This window comes from Empidonax traillii, unplaced genomic scaffold (assembly GCF_003031625.1).
Source record: "Empidonax traillii isolate 1590-97213 ecotype Southwest subspecies unplaced genomic scaffold, ASM303162v1 scaffold448:size1359114, whole genome shotgun sequence".
Lineage (NCBI taxonomy): Eukaryota > Metazoa > Chordata > Aves > Passeriformes > Tyrannidae > Empidonax > Empidonax traillii.
Genome location: NW_020955641.1, coordinates 925,854 through 944,623, shown reverse-complemented (window position 1 = coordinate 944,623; position 18,770 = coordinate 925,854). Strand labels below are relative to the sequence as shown.

Sequence of the window (18,770 nt, the reverse complement as noted above, 5' to 3'; positions counted from 1 at the left end):
GGTGTGTTGGTGGCAGGAGGGCTCTGGCTGTGCTGGTCCCCGCTGTCTGCTCTGGGTGCTGCCGGGCTCCCCGCTCCTATTTATGGGCCAGGAGGGCAATGAGTCACCCTCAGACCCCTCAGCGCCGATTCACTCCCTTCCCACGGTGACGAAACACAGACTCAGGCTCCTCCGATCGCTGCCTTAACTGTTTCATCACCTTGTTTACTAAACACACTGCATCCTGCAGCCATGCAAGGACAGGATCGTGGGAGAGTGACTGGGCCATGGCCCAGCATAGCACAGCCACCCTAGGGCTACCCTGCACAGGGCACTGCCCTGCTGGCCCCAAGACCGTGGTGGCTGTGGGGACAGCAGTGGGTCACTGGGGGCTGGCCGGGTGCTCAGGACTCTGCAGATGGGTCATCACACTGGCTGACACTGAGCTTGGCTGGCGAAGGGTTGATGATGCCAGAGACAGACCCGTGGGGTTCTGGGTGGGCATGAGGGCAGAACCATCAGCAGAACCCCTGCCTGAGCCCCAGCACCTGCAACCCACCTTGTCCAAGAACTGGGAGCTTGGACCCCTACCAGGACACTGCATCCATCCCCATGTCCCCACCGCGGCTGCATCGCCCCAGTGGGTCAGAGTGTTTCCAGCACTGGAAATCCCCATGGCTCCTCACCCCATGGTACCTCTAAGTCCACAAGCCAACAGCTGAGTGGCAGAGCCCCAGAGAACCAGAGGCAGTGCCTGCCTGAGAGCAGCTCTGGGCACAGGGACACTCCACCTGGTGCCGTGGGACATGGGGGTGCCCTATCCTCCCTGTTCTGCTCTGCAGGGTGCTGCTGACTCAGATTCCAGCCCAGCACAGCACAGACCTTGCCATGGGATGGTGTTTTCCTGCTTCTCCCAAAGTGCCGACGCTTGTGGGAACAGGAGCGGTGAAGGGGAAAGCAAACAGGGATGAGGAGCGAGGGGAAAACAGATGGCAGAGAAGAAGGCGCAGCGTCAGCGGGGGGGAGGGAGGGCTGCTGCAGCCCAGCAACGCTGCCTGAGACACAGGTCCCAGGATGGATCCCCTGCCCCAGCTCTCACTAACCCAGCCTCACAGGGCCCCACGGGCTCCTCAGCTGACTTTGTCAGGAGGATCTTCCTGTTCCCCCATTCCTGCTGGTACCTGTCCTCCCAGCTCCCAACAGTCCCAGAGTGTGTCTCAGGAGCCACCCGCTCCCCCCATCACCCCAGCTCTGGCTGAGCCGAACCAGCAGTTCCTGGCCCAGCCAGAGGACAAGCAAGTTATGTTGGCACCCAGCACAGCTGGGGATGGTGAGAGGAGGGAGCCAAACTCCCTGTGCCCTTGGGAGGGAGGGGATCCAAGGGAGGGATCATCCCTGGGGCAGTATCACCTGCCAGGTGCCCAGTGCTGGCAGGATTCAGCTCAGGGTCATGGCTGGCCAGGCACAGGGAGCTCTCACTGGGAGGAAGCAACAGTGAGAAATCAGGGGGTTGCCTCACTCCCCACCACAGTCCTGCAAGAGCAGCCCCCGTTCCCTGGTGCAGGATGTTGCTCCACAAGCAGCCACCATCCTATGCCCCATGTGAGAAACAAATCCAGCCAAGCCTCCCTCACAGTGGGACACAGCCCAGGGACCCCACAGCCTCCTAAATCGTCCTCCTATTGCCCCTTCCAGCCCGCCCCCCTTGCCCCTGTGCATGGCCCAGCCCTTTGCCAGGCAGGAGGCTCCCTGTGCTCCCTGCCTGGCTGAGGCAAGGAGGGGGCTCTGTCACAGTGCTCCAATAACCTGCTGCAGCTGATGGATCCTGAGGCATGTGGGGAGCAGGCACTGCTCCACATCCCCCACTCTCCAGGCTGCCAGGATCTCAGCCCACAGCACAGAGCTGTTGATGGAGCTGGGTGCTAAAGAACCCCCAGGGCAGCTCAGGAAAGGTGACATTTGATGCCAGCTCCCGGATGCAGCCAGAGGGTCAGATCCGGCTCTGTCCTCCCCAGCGCTGTGGCAGATCCCTGGGCCTTTCTCATGCTATTCCCATCCCTCATTTCCACCGCATGCAGGAGCCACAGCTCCCACAGCGTGGGCACACCGCCACGGCACCCCCACAGCACAGCACAGTGCCTGTGGCATCCCACGGGCAGAGCCACGGCCCAGCAGCACAGGGTAGCACTGGCAGGAAGGGGGTTGGGAGGGGAGCAAGCGATGGCAGGGGGAGCCAAGAGCCAGTGCACCCCATTCTGGCCAGCCCTGGGGCAGTGGGAGCCCCGGTGGGGGGTTGCTGACCACAGCTCTGCCCTCGGCCTGGCCGCTCCCACTGACTCACGGTCCTGCTCACCAGCTTCCTCCTGGCACCATCCCGGGGGATTTTCTGGTGACTCTCTGGAGGCTCGGCAGGGAGCAGGGCCAGGGCAGCAGGGAAACCCCCGTGTCTGGCAGCGCTGGCAGCTTCCATACCAGGCAGGGAACTCCACGGGATGGGCTTGGCACTGCTGGCATGAGCCCCATGAGAGGCTGCCTGGGCCAGCTTGCTTGTGAGCCGGGGCAAGGCACAGGTCCCTTAGCACGTGTGGAGGGATGCTGTGGATGGCAGGAGAGGAGGGCAGCGGTGAGCAGGGGCGGTGCCACAGGCAGGGGAGGGCTGTGGCTGGCAGGGACCCCAGGAGCTGTGCCCAGCCTGGGCTGCCTGTGGCCCTGTTTACTCCCAGGACCTCCGAGAAGACGAGTGAGATGGAAAAAACCACGCGGACATCCTCCATCCCAGACACTGCCCGAGCCACGAGGGTGCCTGTCACCACCGCTGCTCCCAAAAGGGGAAGGAACAGCCACCGCAGCCCCTTCCCACGCCCTTACTCACGGCCACCCTCAGGAAGACCCTCTGTGGGAAAGCTGGTCTGGGACACTGCAGAGGGGTTGGTTGCCTGCCTGGATCCCTGCCCGGGGCTGACAGGACACTCTGTGACACAGTGACATCTCTGTGTGGCTGCAGGTGTCGGGAATTGCTGGTTGGGCCAGCAGTGAGAATTGGGGAGATTGTATGGAGCCAGGGCCTGGACCCTCCCCAGCTTTATTCCTCTTGTGCAGGCGAGCAGGAGGGGGATCAGCCAGGGAGGGAACATGGCACCAGCTGGCCAGGGAAGAGGTTGAACAGCCACAGCCACGGGGTGCACCAGGGTGACAAAGGTGTGGGAGAACTGAGGAGCTGGGGGTGAAGGGACATGCAGCTGCCACAGTCACTGCGGTCACTGCCTCCCACCTGGCACCCCGGGCAGGGCTCAGGGGGGGCACAGGAGCAAAGGACAGACCCAGGTGTGTGGATGGCATGGGGCACTCCACCAGCGTGAGGGGCCAGGCAGGAGCGTGGTGGCAAGGGGAAGTGGGGTGGGAGAGAGTCAGCATCTTGTGCGGGTGAGACAGCAGAGGGTCAGGCACACCAAGCGCCGGTCGCGCGGAGAACACAACCTGTGCAGAGGGAAGGGAGCAGCTGGACCTGGCAGGGAGAGTCAGTGCCACGGCTGCCATGGCACAGCCATGCCCCCCAGCCGGCAGGCAGGGCATCAGTGTGTGTTCCCAGCCAGGCCAAGCAGTTCCCAGCCAGGCCAAGCAGCTGTCAGCCCCCCTGCCCTGAGCCCATCCCTGCTCCCATGCCGTGGGCTCTGCAGCACTCGGATCCCAGAGAGCAGAGCTGACACCCAGCCTGTGCTGTGCATGGTGACCTGGGCTTGGGGATGCTTGGCACAGGAGCAGGGCAGGGCACAGGGAGCAGCTCTGCGTCAGAGGCTTGGAGTCCCATCACTCCTGCTCAAGGGCTCCAGACAGAAACAACATTCCTGCACACACTTCCCATATGTGCTGCCGCGTGGGCTGGGACTGCAGCCTCCAGCTGGGCCCAGGACCCTTCCTGGCAAACCACTCCACGTGCCACGGCCCCACAGCACTCCAGCACCACCAGTCCCCAGCCTTGCACCCCTTCCCTGCCTGCCTCAAACTCTGTGGATGCACCTGCTCAGTTCCTTGCCTGTCCCTGCCTGTCCCTTGCCTCACCTGGGGAACTCCCCACACCTCAGCACCAGTTTCTTGCCAGTGTTTCATCCCTGTTTGCCCAGGGCAGGAGGTGCTGTTCTGCCCCCTCAGCTCCGCTGCCCCCAGCCCTGGTGCTGCTGCTCCCACAGCCTCTCGTCTGGGTGAGGATGACGTGGCCAGTGTCACCGGGCAGCTCACCCCTCCCTGCAGGCACTGAAACCAGCGCTGCTGTGTCACCACCCCTCCCAGCTGCAAAACACACATGACAGATCCCCCGGCTGCCACACCTGCTCCAGGCACACAGGTGGGTGGCACAGTCACCTCCCCACGCTGGGCTGGCACATCACCCTCCGTGCCCTCCCCAGCCGCTGCACACCCTGGAACCCCTCCCCGGGTCTGTTGGGGTCTCACCCAGAGCTCCATTTACCAGGCACCAGGGCCAGTGGCCAGCACAGCGACACAACCAAACGCTGCAGGGCTCTTGTGCTTCAGGGCTCGCTTTGCTGCAAACTCTGTCCCATCCCTTGACCCTCCTCCCGCCTCAGCTTCTGCCTTCCAGCTTTGACCAACCTTTGCTCTACCAAACTCTCCCACCCGCCGGGAGCAGGAGCGCAGGGTGGTCAGGCAGGCGAGAGGGGCGCAGGGTCCAGGTCGCCCACGGTGCCTTTGGGAAGGGGGGGCTCATGGGCTCCCCCCCCCAAGACTGTCATCCCCCTCCACATCTCCTGTGGGGTGACCTGCAGGATCAGCCCCGTGGAGGCACCTCATGGGGGTGAGGCAGGAGCTGGGAGATGAGCGGGGCAGGACAGGGCTGGGCGGCCGCCAGCTCCAGAGGGCACAGCTGCTGTTCTGGGCCATCAGGGGCACGGCACAGCACGGGTGGGCAGCGCTGTGTGCCTGACAATGGTGACACAGGCACGGCAGCTGCCTGCTAAAACAGGGGGAGCAGCAATGGTGACAGTGACGGGCAACCTGCCCGCCCGTGCCCGCACGCGAGGGGACAACGCAGCGCCCGGGAATCCGCGGCTGCCAGAGACGGAGAGGCTCGGGAATAAGGAGCGGGGGTTTGTGGAAGGTGGAATATGGGCAAAACTGGTGGCATTTAATTGTAAACTGCGCGAAGCAGAAGGAAGGGCGGTGGATGCAACACGCTCGGGTTTCAGTAAAACATTTGACAACTGTTCTAGAGCTGGCTGCCAAATTAACTCAGAGAGGCTCAGTTGTCAACACAGGCATATGGACAAAGCCCAGGCAGCCCGGGAATGGCACACACGGCCTGGCTGCCCTCCGGGAGCTGCCATGGCCACACAACCTTTCAAAAGCAGGCATCGTGGAAGGGGAAGAAGGCAGCCCCTGGGCTGCAGGAGCACCAGGATGGAGAGAGCTGCTGTGCTGCCAGGGTGGGCAGTGACCCTAGAGCCTGCCTGCTCGGCCTGGGGTCTAGTGACACCCTCTCATGGGGTGAGGAGGGAGGGACTGAGCAGATCAGTCCCCCAGGACCAATCATGGGCAGGGCTGCAGGGCTGGCAGGGCTCAGGAGCCCCAAGGCAGTGCTGGGTACTGATTCCCCACTCAGGGGAGCTCATCCAGGCAAGGCCCCGCACAGGGGTTGAGCACAGGGAAGGGGAAGAGCCCAGCACAGCACATACCCGAGGCCTCTGGGGCCCTGCAACACACACAGCTCTCTGCCCACCTTGTTTATTTTACTTATATTTCAGTAATTTGCTGATTACCATTTTTTAACTAACCAGCAGTGATGAATCAGCAGCACGGGAGAGGGTGGAAGCCAGTGGCCTTGGACCGTGGCTCCGAGGTCTCAGGGTCTGGGAAGGAAGCCACAGGTTCCCTCCAGAAAGGGAAAAAAAACATCCAGCAGCGGGAGCAGCAGTTCTGGCAGGCACGGAGGAGCCAGCTGTTTGCATCCAGTAGCTCCAAGCGCATCCTGGAAAGGCTGTTGATGGTCCCAAAGCCTTGCGGGAATGGCTCCGACACGGGAGCAAGGCAAGACGCTCGGAGGAAGTGCATGTTTGGCACGGCCATCGCTCTGCCAGTGGGCAGGGCAGGCACTGATGGTGCAGGAGGCCGTGGGACAGGCAGCTCACTGCAACTCCAGCATGGAGAGATCCCCCAGGAGCGCCCCAGGAGCCTTCTCCATGATCCAGCGCTGCTGGGAAGGCACAGAGCAGTGAGGCAATCTGGTGTGAAGAAAAACCATTTCCTGCAGCAAGGGCTGCTTTGCTCAACGTTTTACAAAATGTGCTGATGCAACCGCCCTTCCCAGGTGGGATATAAATACAAAGCCTTGATGTGGATTCGTGCCCTGCAGCTACACAAACATCGCAGCAATGTTTTCTTGGAAAAGAAAAAAAGGAAACAAGGAGGAACAAACAAGCACAGATGACAAAATCACCGGCGGTGGAAGTCGGGGGCTCGGGTTGCAGGGGTGGGGGGAGAGGCTGAGGCTCTGCCCTGGGCACTGTGCTCAGCACAAACTCCTGTTCTGGGGTGGTGACCGAGGCCATGAGCTCACGGAGGAGCTGTGGTGGCTCAGCAAACTGTGCTGGGGAGGGGCAGCCCAGAGCGGCTATGGGACGAGAATGGGACCCCAACCAGGGTCACCCATCAGCGTGTTCTCACCGTGCCTGAGTGGCAGCTTGCCTGGCTGTATCTCTTCCCAGTGCCACATCTAGGCTGGAGAGAACAGAGCTGTGACCCCTCCCCGGGCCTGGGACTGCCTGTTGGTGCAGTTCATCCACCAGCCCACCAAAACCAGCCTCATATCATACCCCACCCGAGCCCGAGCGCTTTGTTGTCCAGGCACAAGTGCTGTGTTGTCTCCTCAGCCTGTTCCCAGAAGGCCCTTTAACCTGCTGCTCCCCCCGCTAAGGTATTTGGATGCACATCCAACGCGTGTTTTTGGATTCTCTTAAGCCTCTTGCCGAGATTTCGTGTTTTCTTTGGCTCTGAAGTGGTTTCAGGCTCAGAGCTGCAGCAGCAGAGCATTATCAGTGAAGAGCTGTGCTCTGCCTGCCCTGGAAATCCCCCGCTCACCCGGCCCGGGGGCACACGGCGTTTTTAAAAATAGCAGGTTACCCATCGCAGCAAAGCTCTGCTGGGACAATGCTCTGAGACAGAGGACGTGGGGCACCTCTGAAGGGCAACAGGGAAGCTCGATGCAGCTTTCCATGGGCCAAGCCAGCACCGGGAGGGCCCGTATGAACCCCTGAGGCCCCCCGGAGCTCAGGCTGCTTTGCCCTGGAGCCACCACCCGTTGGGAAAACCCTTCACTTGTCTCACAGGGCAGCTGATTGAAGGCAGGAAGAGGGAAATCAGCTGGGCTGACACAAATCTGTCCCGTTCCCTACACCTGGGAGGCAGCTTTTGCCAGGGGTTCCTCTGACACCACTCCCCATCCTTGGCAGATGCAGAGAGCTTCCCCTGACAGGGAGCATAGGGAGACACCCCCAGCCCAGACACGGCCAGGCCACGGCTGCTCACAGGCACTGTCAGGCTGTGCCAGCGTGAGCCACGAGACTACAGAGGGGGGACATCAGGCCCTGGAGCCCTCCAAGGCCTGCCTGGCTCCACTTCTCCCACAGAGCTACTTTAAAGAGCAGTAAATGGAGAAAAAAAAAAAAAAAAGGCAATCAACCCCTCAGCTGTCTCTCTCAGGCTTCTGGCGCGTTGGTGACGGCAGCAGCACGTGGGGACTCAGCCCCAAGGCAGCGGGAGCGATCACACGGCCAGCCCGGGGACAGCGCTCACCGCTGCTGTCTGTGCTGATGGATGAGGGCATAAACCTTTCAAGGATGCATTTAATTAGCTTGAGAAAGAGCCGGGAGGTGCTGGCACAGCAGCTGGCGGAGCAGCTCCTCTGCCAGGCACACAGAGCCTCCGGAGCAGCACAGGAGGGACTCGCAGAGCTCCCCCAGAGCAGCCCTGGGCTGGAGGGGCTGGTGCAGGCACTGCCTGCCCCACCAAGGGCAGAGCACCAGGGCCGATCACTGCAGAGGGCTGATCCAGAGGGCTGATCCAGAGGGCTGATCCAGAGGGCTGATCCAGAGGGCTGATCCAGCCCAACACCCACTGGATCAGATTTCTGGCGGGTGACACGTCCGCTCACAGATGAGACACCGTCTGTCCTGCTGTGCCTGGCACCGCCTCAGCACCGGCCGGCCTGGCCAGCGACAGGGTGGCACCGAGGGCTGGCTCTGTCTGGGCAGCTCTGAACTCCCCTCGCCCGCTGTGTCCCTTCCGTGGGGACCCAGCCCAGCAGGCAGGCTCAGGCCCAGCAGAGCGCAGTCATAACACAGCTGCCTTTCTAAAAAAAAAAAAAAAAAATCGGGAGATAGAGTCGTTCTCAGAATAGCACTGCAACATGAGAAACATTAAACACCGGGGTTGGGTAAAAACATCAGCACGGAGCAGGGCTTCACCCAGAGGCCGAGCCCAGGCCATGCACAGCTGAGCTCAGCTGGACGATCTGGCACAGCACTGCGCTCAGCTCTGAGCACATCCCTGCGGGAATGCTGAGGCATCAGGAGCTGTCCCCGGCCAGCCCAGGGCAGCCCCCCCACCCGTGCCCCCCGAAAAAGGGCAGACAAGGCAGAGCAACCGGGCATCCTCTGCCACCTGAGCGGGGAGGAACCGCCGCGGGGAATGAGGTGAGCGAGAGCCCAGTGGAGGCCCCGGGAGAGGGTCGGCTTGGGAATGAGTGGCGCCCACCCACGAGGGGCGCCGGTCTCAGCGCCCACCGCGGGCTACGGGACGGGAAGCGGAGCGGCAGGGCGGCAGGGCCCTCCCGGGGCGCGGGCTGTGGCAGGGCGGGCGGTGCCGCGGAGCCCCCGCCGGGTCGGGCCAGGCGAGAGCGGACCGGGCGGACCGAGCCCCGGCCCCGCCGCCACTTCCGCCTCCCCGTCACGTGACCAGCGCAACCCGGCGCGACGCCGACGCTCAGGGCCCGGGCGCCGCTTCCTGACGCCATGACGCACGGACGCAGCGCCGCCGAGAGCCCTCCGCGGGAAAAGTAGTCCCCCGGCGGGGAGCTGGGCCCTCCCCCCTCCCGCGGGAGGCGGGAGGCGCCGTTTGCCGCCGGGAGGCGACGGCGGCGGCGGCCGGGGCGAGGAGCGTGCCCCGGAGGCGGCGAGCGCCGCGGGCGGGGCGGGGGCCGGGCGGCAGTAAGTAGTCCCGGCGCGGGGGGCCCGCACGGCCGTATCGCTGCGCGGCTCGAGGGCGGGGGGCCATGGCGGCCGCCGTGGTGCCGGCTCCGGCGGGGGCGCGGCCGGGCCGCGGCGAGCCGGGTGAGGGCGCGGGTCGGCGGGCGGGCGGCGGCGGCGGGGTTCCCTCTCCCCGGCGCGGCGGCGGTTCCCCCGCCCCGGCGGCACCGGGGCCGCCCCGCCGTGTGCGCGCGCGCGGAGGCGGCGGGGGGGACCCCGCGGCAAAGATGGCGGGCGAGGGCCCGGCGGGGCCGCGGGGCATGACGGGACCGGGCACCGGGCGGCGGCGGCACCCCCGGGATGGGCCCGCGGCCGCTCCGGGACCCCCGCGGGGGCTGTGGCCGGCCCGGAGCGAAAGGCGGGCGGCGGCGGCCCTGACGGCGGCGGTCCCCCCGCAGGTCGAGCGTAGCGGGCCCCGGCAGGGCGGGCATGGAGGAGAATGCGGTGGAGAGCAGCAGCGACGCGGCCCCGCAGGCGGCGCGGGAGGAGCCCACCGAGAGCGGGCTGGGCGTCGGCAGCTCGGACGCTGTGTCGGCGGACAGCAGCGACGCCGCCGCGGGGCCCGGGCGCCTCTCCCGCGCCGATGACTCCGGCGTGGGGCAGAGCTCCGACAGCAGCGCGGCCTCTTTGGTAGGCGCCGGGGGAGCGGCCGCGGTTCTGGTTCCTGGGGGTTTCTCGGGGCGTTTCTGACACACTGAGCTCTGGGGCCTCGGCAGGCGCTGTTATGCTTCTGGTGCCGTGTGTGCTTGCCGGTCTGAGCAGCAGGACTGCCCCTGATAGCAAGGACAGTCCTGGATGTCCAGGTCCTTGTCGGTACCAGAGGATTTGCTCTCGTGCCTTTCCTGGCAGTTCTGTAGTAATACACCGGGTCATTTGCATATGTTGGCTGCCCCAGGGGCTTGGTCTGGGAAAAGTGTCTCAGCTGAGCTGATCTGAGCTGGACTCTTTTTCTTCTGCTAGGAAGAGGTTTCAGAGAGTAGCTCCAGCACAGAAGTCGCTCCCCGGGTTTACCTGCCAGACTCATCCTCCATCGCCCAATCCACCCTGGTCTCCAGTGTCTCCACTGTGAGCCAGTCCATCATGGTGTCACAGTCCCCACAAGTCCTCGTCCACTCCAGTGTGGTCACTGATGGAGCCACGGTCGTGTCAGACTCCACTGCATCCACTTCCTCAGACCTGGGCTCTGCCATTGACAAAATCATCGAGTCCACCATCGGGCCGGACATCATCCAGAGTGAGTGTGTGCTCCCACCCAGAGCCCAAACAGGCTCCATTCAGGGAGCCAGGCCCTCCTCACACTTCCCTGCTTGTGTCTGAGCTGGGAGAGCCGCAGTGAGCCCCAGTGGCCCTGGGATCTGGCAGTCACCTCTGTGCTCTCCCTGCCAGGCTGCATCGCCGTGACCAGTGCGGAGGATGGAGGAGCGGAGACCACACAGTACCTCATCCTGCAAGGGCCTGATGATGGTGAGGGAGTACCCTGGGCTGTCCATGTGGATGACTCTGTGAGCCTGTGCCACTGGAGTGGGGCCTGGAGGGGGTGTCCCAGCTGGATCAGCCATGGCACCTGTACCACAGTCCTGTCAGAAGCCACCCCTGAGCTCATGTTCAGCCCTGTGCCCTCGGTGCAGCCTTGGGTGCAGGGGAGGGTCTGCCCCTGGGCTGAGTGGGTTTTGGTGTTTCAGGTGCTCCCATGGTGTCCCAGATGGCCACGTCTGCTCTGGCCAATAGTTTGGTGATAGAAGCTGTTGCTGATGGACCTACCTCCACGTGCCTTGAGCAGCCTGGCCCTTCAGACCCTTCCAAAGAGCTGGAAGTGCTGGAGCTGCCCGTAAAGCGAGAGCAGGCTCAAGAGGCAGATGGCGGGGAGGAGCTGGACCAACCGGACATGGAGACCCTGGAGGAGATGATGGAGGTGGTGGTGGTGCAGCAGTTCAAGTGCAAGATGTGTCAGTACAAGAGTGTCTCCAAGAAAACGCTGATTAACCACATGAAAGAGCGTCACTTCCAGCCTGGTGAGTGCCAAGGGCACCTTGCTGCAGATGGGCTCTGCTCTCTGGGGAGGAAACGAGGGAGGAGTTGGAGCATAAGGGTCTGTTCTGGCACAGAATCTGGTAAAGAGTTATCGCCCTGTTCTCTGTGGCAGTGGGTTCAGCTCTGGCTTTGAAGAAAGGGCGACCACGAAAGGGGGGAGCTGCTCAGAAGACAGAGGAGGAGGAGGCCCCAGAAGAAGAAGATGATGACATCATGGATGCTGGTGCTATTGATGACCCTGAAGGTAGGACTTGCTCTCCCCACATATTAAGTAGCTTAGCCTCTTGTCGGTCTGACATTTTGGGGTGTTTGCCCTCAGAGGACAGCGACTACAACCCAGCTGAGGATGAGCCCCGGGGGCGACAGCCCAAGTACGGCCGCACTGTCCCCACATCCAGCGAGGAGAGGCCGCGCCGGCGCCCAGGGAGACCCCGCAAGCTCCCTCGTCTGGAGAACATGTCTCAGGATGTGCCAGAAGGTGAAGGAGGTGGGAGGCAACAGCAGTGCTGGGGCAGGGAGGGGTGCACAAGCTCCCAGAGCCCACAGCGGGGGCATGACAGAGCTGTGCTGCGCTCTGTGGAGCAGGAGGGGAGGTGGAGCCCCTGGTGACATCCCAGAGCACACCGAGCCATGAGCTGCAGAACTCGGAGGCAGCCACTTCCTCTGGCCTGGAGAATGGGACCGGCGAGAGCCTGGCAGAGCCGAGCATCAGCCAGTCCGACTCCGAGAACAAGGACCCTTCCTCCAACACGGGTGCTGAGGAGGCAGACACCATCCCCCGGCGGCGCGGGCGGCCCTCCCGCCGCTTCCTGGGCAAGAAATACCGCAAGTACATGGGGCGCAGGTGAGGGGGGTGTGCTGGGCCCTCTGGCCTCTGCCCAGGGCCGGTCCAGCCCCTTGGCCACCACAGCTCTGAGTTCTGCTCCCGTTCCCGCAGGTACTACTACAAGTCCCCCAAGCCCCTGATGCGGCCGTACCTGTGCCGGATCTGCGGCTCGCGCTTCCTCACGCACGACGATCTGCGCTTCCACGTCAACTCGCACGAGGCCAACGACCCGCAGCTCTTCAAGTGTCTGCAGTGCAGCTACCGCTCCCGGCGCTGGTCCTCCCTCAAGGTGAGCTCTGTCTGCCCTGCCCCGACCCCACGAAGATGCCTCGCAGCCCCAGGCCTCACGGCCCTGCTCTGCTTCTCCCAGGAGCACATGTTCAATCATGTGGGCAGCAAGCCCTACAAGTGTGAGGAGTGCAATTACACCAGTGTGTACAAGAAGGATGTCATCCGGCACTCCACGGTGCACAACCGGGACAGGTGAGGGAAGCGCAGTCCTGGGGACTGAATGGCACTGACACTGTTCCTCCTGCCCTGAGAGGGCAGCTGTGGCTACCCCTTCCCCTGACCTCTGGCCCTTTTCAAATAGGGGAGTTTTGGTGTCTGGATACAAGGCGGCTCAGACTTGGGGTGTGGCTCACACAAGGGGCTTTTTCTTCTTTCTTTTTTTAGGAAGAAGAGGGCTGATCCGGTGAGTTTGAGTACTCTGTTGGCTTGTTTCTCAGCACTGTTAGTATGGGAAGAGGCACATCTGGATCTTGCACAAATTCTCGATGCCTTGTTGAGGGCATTGTTTCTGGATCTCTTGAGGAAAGGCAGCCCAGGTCCTGCAGTGGGGGAGAGGGTAAGGAAACTGGTGAGCCCGTCCAGGTGAGCTCATCTTAATGCTCTCCATCCAGCCACCAAAGCTGAACTCCTTCCCATGCCCCGTCTGCAACCGTGTCTACCCCATGCAGAAGAGGCTTACGCAGCACATGAAGACACACAGCACAGAGAAGCCTCACATGTGTGACAAGGTGAGGGAGGCACAGCCTGGGGAGGGGTTGGCAGCAAGTAGGGCTGGGCAGGAGGTGAACACTGCTCTGCTTTGTCCCACCACAGTGCGGGAAGTCCTTTAAGAAGCGCTACACCTTCAAGATGCACCTGCTGACACATATCCAGGCCATCGCCAACCGCAGGTGGGAGCCCGGCACAACCCACGGCGTGCCCTGGCAGAGCCCGTGTCCCACTCCCCCTCAGCCCCTGTGACAGGCAGCTCTGTCCTGGCAGGTTCAAGTGTGAGTTCTGTGACTACGTCTGCGAGGACAAGAAGGTCCTGCTGAACCACCAGCTGTCACACATGAACGACAAGCCCTACAAGTGCAGCGTCTGCAAGTATTCCACCTTCCGGGAGGACTTCCTGGTCTCACACATGGCAGTCAAGCACACAGGTGAGAGGGGCCCAATGTCCTGCACCCCCCTTTCTCCCGGAGAAGGTCAGAGCCTGCCTGCTCTCCCTGCCTTCCCTCGGGAACCCTGTGCCTGACTCCCCTTCCCGGACCCTGCAGGAGGGAAGCCGTTTGCTTGCGAGTTCTGTCACTTCACCACCAAGCACAAGAAGAACCTACGCCTGCACGTGCAGTGCCGCCACGCTGACTCCTTCGAGGAGTGGGCACAGCGGCACCCTGAGGAGCCGCCCTGCCGCCGCCGCCCCTTCTTCACCCTGCAGCAGATCGAGGAGCTGAAGCAGCAGCACAGCCAGGTGCAGGTGCCAGCTGAGCCAGAGGCCAGCCCAGCGGTGAGTGCCGAGCCCAGCCCCGGCTCATCCCGGTGCTTGCTGCCTGCCTCGCTGTCAGCTCCCTCTCTCATGCAGGCGCCTCTTGGCCCCATCACCTGCCACACGGTGCAGGCTGTCACCGGAGCAGAACCCCCCGTCCTCTCACAGAGTTCCCTGGAAGGGGCCACCATCATCTACGAACAAGGTCAGTGAGCTCCCAGGAAGGGGTTGGAACGGGGAGGACGTGGGCGAGCACCTGCCTGACCCTCCCCATCCATCCCCCCCAGATGTGGCTGGATCAGCAGAGCTGGCCACACAGACAGCCCTGGATCTGCTGCTGAACATGAGCGCCCAGCGAGAGCTGGCCACGGGCTCGCTGCAGGTGAGCAGGGCCAAGGGGGGCCAGACCTACTGCAGGTGGCAAAGGGAGGCTTCCCAACCCTGTTCCTCTGCAGGGTTGTCTTGCTCCCCTTGCTCCCCTCAGCGGAGCCGCTGTCTCACACAGGTGACAGTGGTGAAACCAGATGACCCAGGAGAGACACCAGGTCCCTGTGAGCCACAGGCACAGGAGGAGGAGGCGGCAAAGGTGGAATCAAAGGAGCAGCAGCAGAAATTGGTGATGCTGCACGTGGCAGAGCCCGGGCAGGCGCTGGTGCAGGAGGCTTACAGGGAGGCAAGCCTGGGTGGCTCGGAGCTGCAGCAGATCACCATCCCCTTTGGAGGGACAGCGGAGTACAGCATCATTGCACCCATCAGCGAGGAGATCCAGGCCCCCGGAACACTGTACAGGTCAGCTGTAGGGGAGGAGCAGGGAGGTGGAGGCACTTCTGCTCTCCAGTGAGGAGGCTTTAAATGGTGAGGAGGAGGAGGCAGGGCCTTTCTGACCCTGTCCTCTACCGGCAGTGAGGAGGAGAGCCCTGTGGAGACCTCCCACGCAGTTGTGGTGAGCGGGGCTGTGATGACGGAGGAGGCTCTGAAGGACCATAGCAATCATTACATCATGTCATCCAGTGTCCCAGGGAGCGAGTTCCAGACCGTGGAGGTAAGGAGCTGAGCCTGCTCCCCGTCCCGGGCAGCAGTGCGAGGAGATGTGACTGGTGTTTCTCCCGCAGCCCCTCAGCGGGGATGCTGCAGTTCCTTCGCCTGTGGAGGGCCAGGAGGCTCAGCCCGCTGGCATCAAGTGGCCCCTGGTGCAGTGTGTCACCAGGCAGCTCCAGAAGGACTCGTCTTTATCCCCAGCCTCCGAGGGGCAGGAAGTCTCATCCCCAAAGATCAAGTGGCCTGCGCTCCAAGGCATGGCCAAGAAGCTCTCGTGCAAGGTTTCCCCAGCCAAGAAGCTCTCGTGCAAGATTTCCACAGCCAAAAAGTTTTCATGCAGGATTTGCACAGCCATGTTCACAGGAAGAGCGGAGATGGAGAGTCATAAGAGAGCCCACATTGGGCCCAGCACCTTCAAGTGTCCCGACTGTACCTTCACTGCCACGCTCTGGCCGGAGGTCCGGGTAGGTTCCCTGACACAGAGCATCCCTGGCAACAAGGGGTTTGGAGAAGCAGGTTTTCTGACCTGGCTCTTGCCCTCCTGTCCCAGAGCCACATGGTCCAGCACGCCAGTCTTCGGCCACACAAGTGCCCCCACTGCAGCTTTGCCTCCAAGAACAAGAAGGACCTGCGCAGGCACATGCTGACCCACACCAACGAGAAGCCCTTTGCCTGCCAGGTCTGTGGGCAGAGGTGAGTGATGCAGCAGGGCTGTTACTGCTTTGGGAGATCCCACAGAGCTCTGCAAGGTTCCAGAGGAGAGACAGGATCTTGCAGAGCTCACTGCGCCAGCCCTTCCCCAGCAGCAGCCCCTGGTAGAGGGGACTCTGCCCTTGGGAGCAGTTCTTGCTGCAGGTGGGCCCAGCTTCATCCCCAAGGAAGCTCTGCATGAGGAGGTTCAGTACCTGGGCACTGATGGGAACATGCTAGGAACTGGGATGGGCCATGCTGTAGGGATGTGCCTGTGATGCCTGTGGGCTGTGTCTCTGAGACAGCACGGGGTCCCATGGCAAACTCCACCTTGCTCTGCTCCTCCTGTAGGTTCAACCGTAAAGGGCACCTCAAGTTCCACATGCAGCGTTTGCACAGCTCTGAGGGGAAGAGGCCAGAGCCTGCTGCTGCCCAGCAGACCATCATCCTCAACAGTGACGAGGACACCCTGGCCACCCTGCACAGTAAGACGTGTCCCTGTGACCAGGGCTGACCTGCAGGTGTCCTGCAGGCAGAACCCTGTGCAGGATTCACCCAGCCCGTGGGCCAGGCAGGGCTCAGTGGGGTCAGGGTCAGGAGCAGCCTCTGGGGAGCGGGGCCATGGGCAGCCCCTGCAGTGTCCCCACTGGTGTCCCCAGCAGCTCTCTCTGCATTGCAGCAGCTCTGCAGGCCGGGCAGGCCGTGCTGGCTCCGGAGAGGCTGCAGCAGGCTCTGGGGCAGGAGCACATCCTTGTCACACAGGAGCAGAGCGTCACCAGCCAGGTGAGTCAGGCCCCTTGGCCTCAACCTCCCTCCCAGGGGACCACACCCCTCCCCTGACCACACAGGGCACTTCCTTGCAGGAGGAGGCAGCCTACATCCAGGAGATCACGACTGTGGACGGACAGACAGTACAGCACTTGGTGACTGCTGACAACCAGGTGAGGCGACACAGCCCAGGGATGGGGACTCTGCCCAGCAGGAGCTGGGAGAGCTGTTGGCAGCGGGGTCAGCAGGGAGAGCTGGAGGCACTGGGGTGGTCAAAACAGGCATAGGACACAGACAGATCTCTCTGTGGCAGGAGCGGGGGTGGATGATCTTTGCTGGGTCTGAATTCCTGTGTTTGCAGGTTCAATACATAATTGCCCAGGAAGGTGTCCCACACTTGCTTCCCCAGGAATATGTTGTTGTCCCAGAGGGACATCACATCCAGGTGAGCTTCACAGGGTGGGTGGGGCTCACATGGTGCCATGTGTGGGGCTGAGCCCCCTTCAGCTTACTCACTTCAGGTCACAGCTTTGCTGGGGGCCTGGACACCCACAGTCCCTAACACACTGCTTGTCCCCAGGTACAGGACGGTCAGATCACCCACATCCAGTACGAGCAGGGCAGCCAGTTCCTCCCGGAGTCGCAGGTAAGGCACCAGGCAGGAGCTGGAGGGGCTACTGTGAGGTGATCCCTGAGCCTGCCTGGAGAGGGCGATGTGAAACAGGGTGCTCATGGGCTGGAACCTCAATGCAGTGACCGTGGGCAGAGCAGCTCCAGAAGGGCCTCTTTCCTCAGGCCTCCCCTGTTCTCTCCTGTGCAGATCCAGTACATGCCTGTGTCATCTGAGCAGCAGCTCGTCACCCAGGCACAGCTGGAAGCAGCAGCACACTCAGCTGTCTCAGGTAGGAGCAGGGCCCTGGGCCGAAGGGGACAGTCCTCCTAGGGTTTGGAGTGCCGGTCCTGCCAGCAGGGGTGGTTGGGGCTGGCAGGGAGCTGTGCAGCTCCCTGGGCAGAAGGGCTGGGAAGGCAAGCCGGGATTGCTGTTGTGTTGCCAAACCGTGGTGTCCAAGGGCGGATCTTTCCTGATCCCAGCCTGTCAGTTCTGGAACAGGGTTAACCAGAGCTGGGCTCCACAGAGCATGAGCCCCACAGGAGTGAGGTGGCCGTGTGTCCCTTCCCTGGGAGCAGGTGGGGAACACGGAGCGGGGTCCCTGTGAGGCGGCGCTGATCCCCCTTTCCCTGCAGCAGTGGCAGATGCAGCGATGGCCCAGGCCCAGGGTGTCTTCAGCACTGAGGCAGCGGCCGAGCAGATCCATCAGCTGCAGCCGGGCATCCACTACGACGTGATCGCGCTGGCGGAGTAGCACCGGGCAGGGCTGGGCACCGCGCTGGGCAGGCGGCCACGCCGGCAGCGGCCCCAGCCAGCAGTTGCCTTACTGAGTCAGGGCTGCGAGGGACACGCCTGAGCTGGAGCGACACGGACACGCTGCTGCTCAGCCCCGTGCCAGTGGGGTCCTGTGCATCCCCCAGGGACTGCTCAGCAGCCGCAGGGGCAGCCCGTGTGTGGACGGTCTCTTTGCCTGTTGCACTTGATGGTCTGAAATCCCTTCTCCTGAACTGTCTGTGTGAGCAGCCACGGATCGGTGTCTGCCCAGCACATGAGGGTCCTGGGGGAGCCGTGGGGCCGGGCACAGCTGTGTGGTGTGTGATGTGAGAGGTGTGTGCAGCCACAGCCACGTGCTCCCCGCAGCCATGGGGCCTGTGGTCCTGCTGTGCCAGCATCCGGCCCTCCCGTGGCATCTCCGGCCTGCAGGCAGGCAGCAGCAGGGCTCTGGACTGGAGAAACCTGAGGAGGAGGAGGCAGAGGTGGAAGATGCTCTATTTTTCTTCTGAAGAGGGGATGGACTCTGGCATTGGTCAGTCGGTGGTTGTGGGAGGGGTTCAGCTGTGACATTCTCAAGCTTTGACTATGCTTACGAATAAAAAGGGATGGAGACCTGGGTGTGTGCCTGCCTGGGGGTCCAGGCTCCAGCCAGCAGGGACAGGACAGCCCAGCCTCCCCAGCACATCCCCTGGGGATGCAGCACAGGGGTCCCAGAGCCCAGCGCTGCGCCGGGCCGTCCCTGCTGGCAGACACTCCGGGCTATCAGCTGCCTCTCGCCCGAGTGACCTTGACTCCTGGGAAGTGAGCCGGGCAGCTGGGACAGCGGTGAGCTTGGGGCTGGAGTCATGAAATTAATCGAGTGGTAAACAGCCTAAATCCCGTGTAACTCTGTCCCGAGCCCCACAGCGCCCTCCTGAGCGGCTTGTCTGGGCGTATTTACATGCGATTATAACAGCTAATCGCGGAGTTTTAGTTCTCTGCTCCTGCATTAAACTGATTATCCACGGAGGGGGAAAAAGGCCGGGAACCACCCAGCCTCGG

The 18,770-nt window shown here is 62.8% G+C and overlaps 1 protein-coding gene across 6 annotated transcripts; it reads left to right on the top strand.

The window, feature by feature from the left end:
- The first annotated feature begins 9,576 nt into the window (after positions 1-9,576).
- ZNF335 (zinc finger protein 335) lies at positions 9,577-18,341 on the top strand. Of its 6 annotated transcripts, none has more exons than XM_027894939.1 (27): positions 9,577-9,863; positions 10,194-10,467; positions 10,620-10,697; positions 10,916-11,245; positions 11,377-11,508; positions 11,584-11,742; positions 11,850-12,108; positions 12,202-12,379; positions 12,461-12,573; positions 12,766-12,784; positions 12,993-13,109; positions 13,195-13,271; positions 13,363-13,523; positions 13,641-13,867; positions 13,943-14,054; positions 14,137-14,231; positions 14,355-14,638; positions 14,750-14,891; positions 14,962-15,351; positions 15,438-15,580; positions 15,929-16,062; positions 16,260-16,360; positions 16,441-16,518; positions 16,707-16,790; positions 16,926-16,991; positions 17,166-17,247; positions 17,591-18,341. In XM_027894939.1, the coding sequence occupies exons 1-27, from the start codon at positions 9,663-9,665 to the stop codon at positions 17,707-17,709; spliced, it is 4,155 nt and encodes a 1,384-aa protein (XP_027750740.1). In that variant the 5' UTR covers positions 9,577-9,662; the 3' UTR covers positions 17,710-18,341. The 6 variants fall into 6 exon arrangements, with proteins under 6 accessions (XP_027750740.1, XP_027750739.1, XP_027750741.1 ...); XM_027894938.1 differs by having other exon boundaries at positions 16,257-16,360; positions 17,594-18,341; XM_027894940.1 differs by having other exon boundaries at positions 11,850-12,093; positions 16,257-16,360; positions 17,591-17,709.
- Positions 18,342-18,770: the final 429 nt, after the last annotated feature.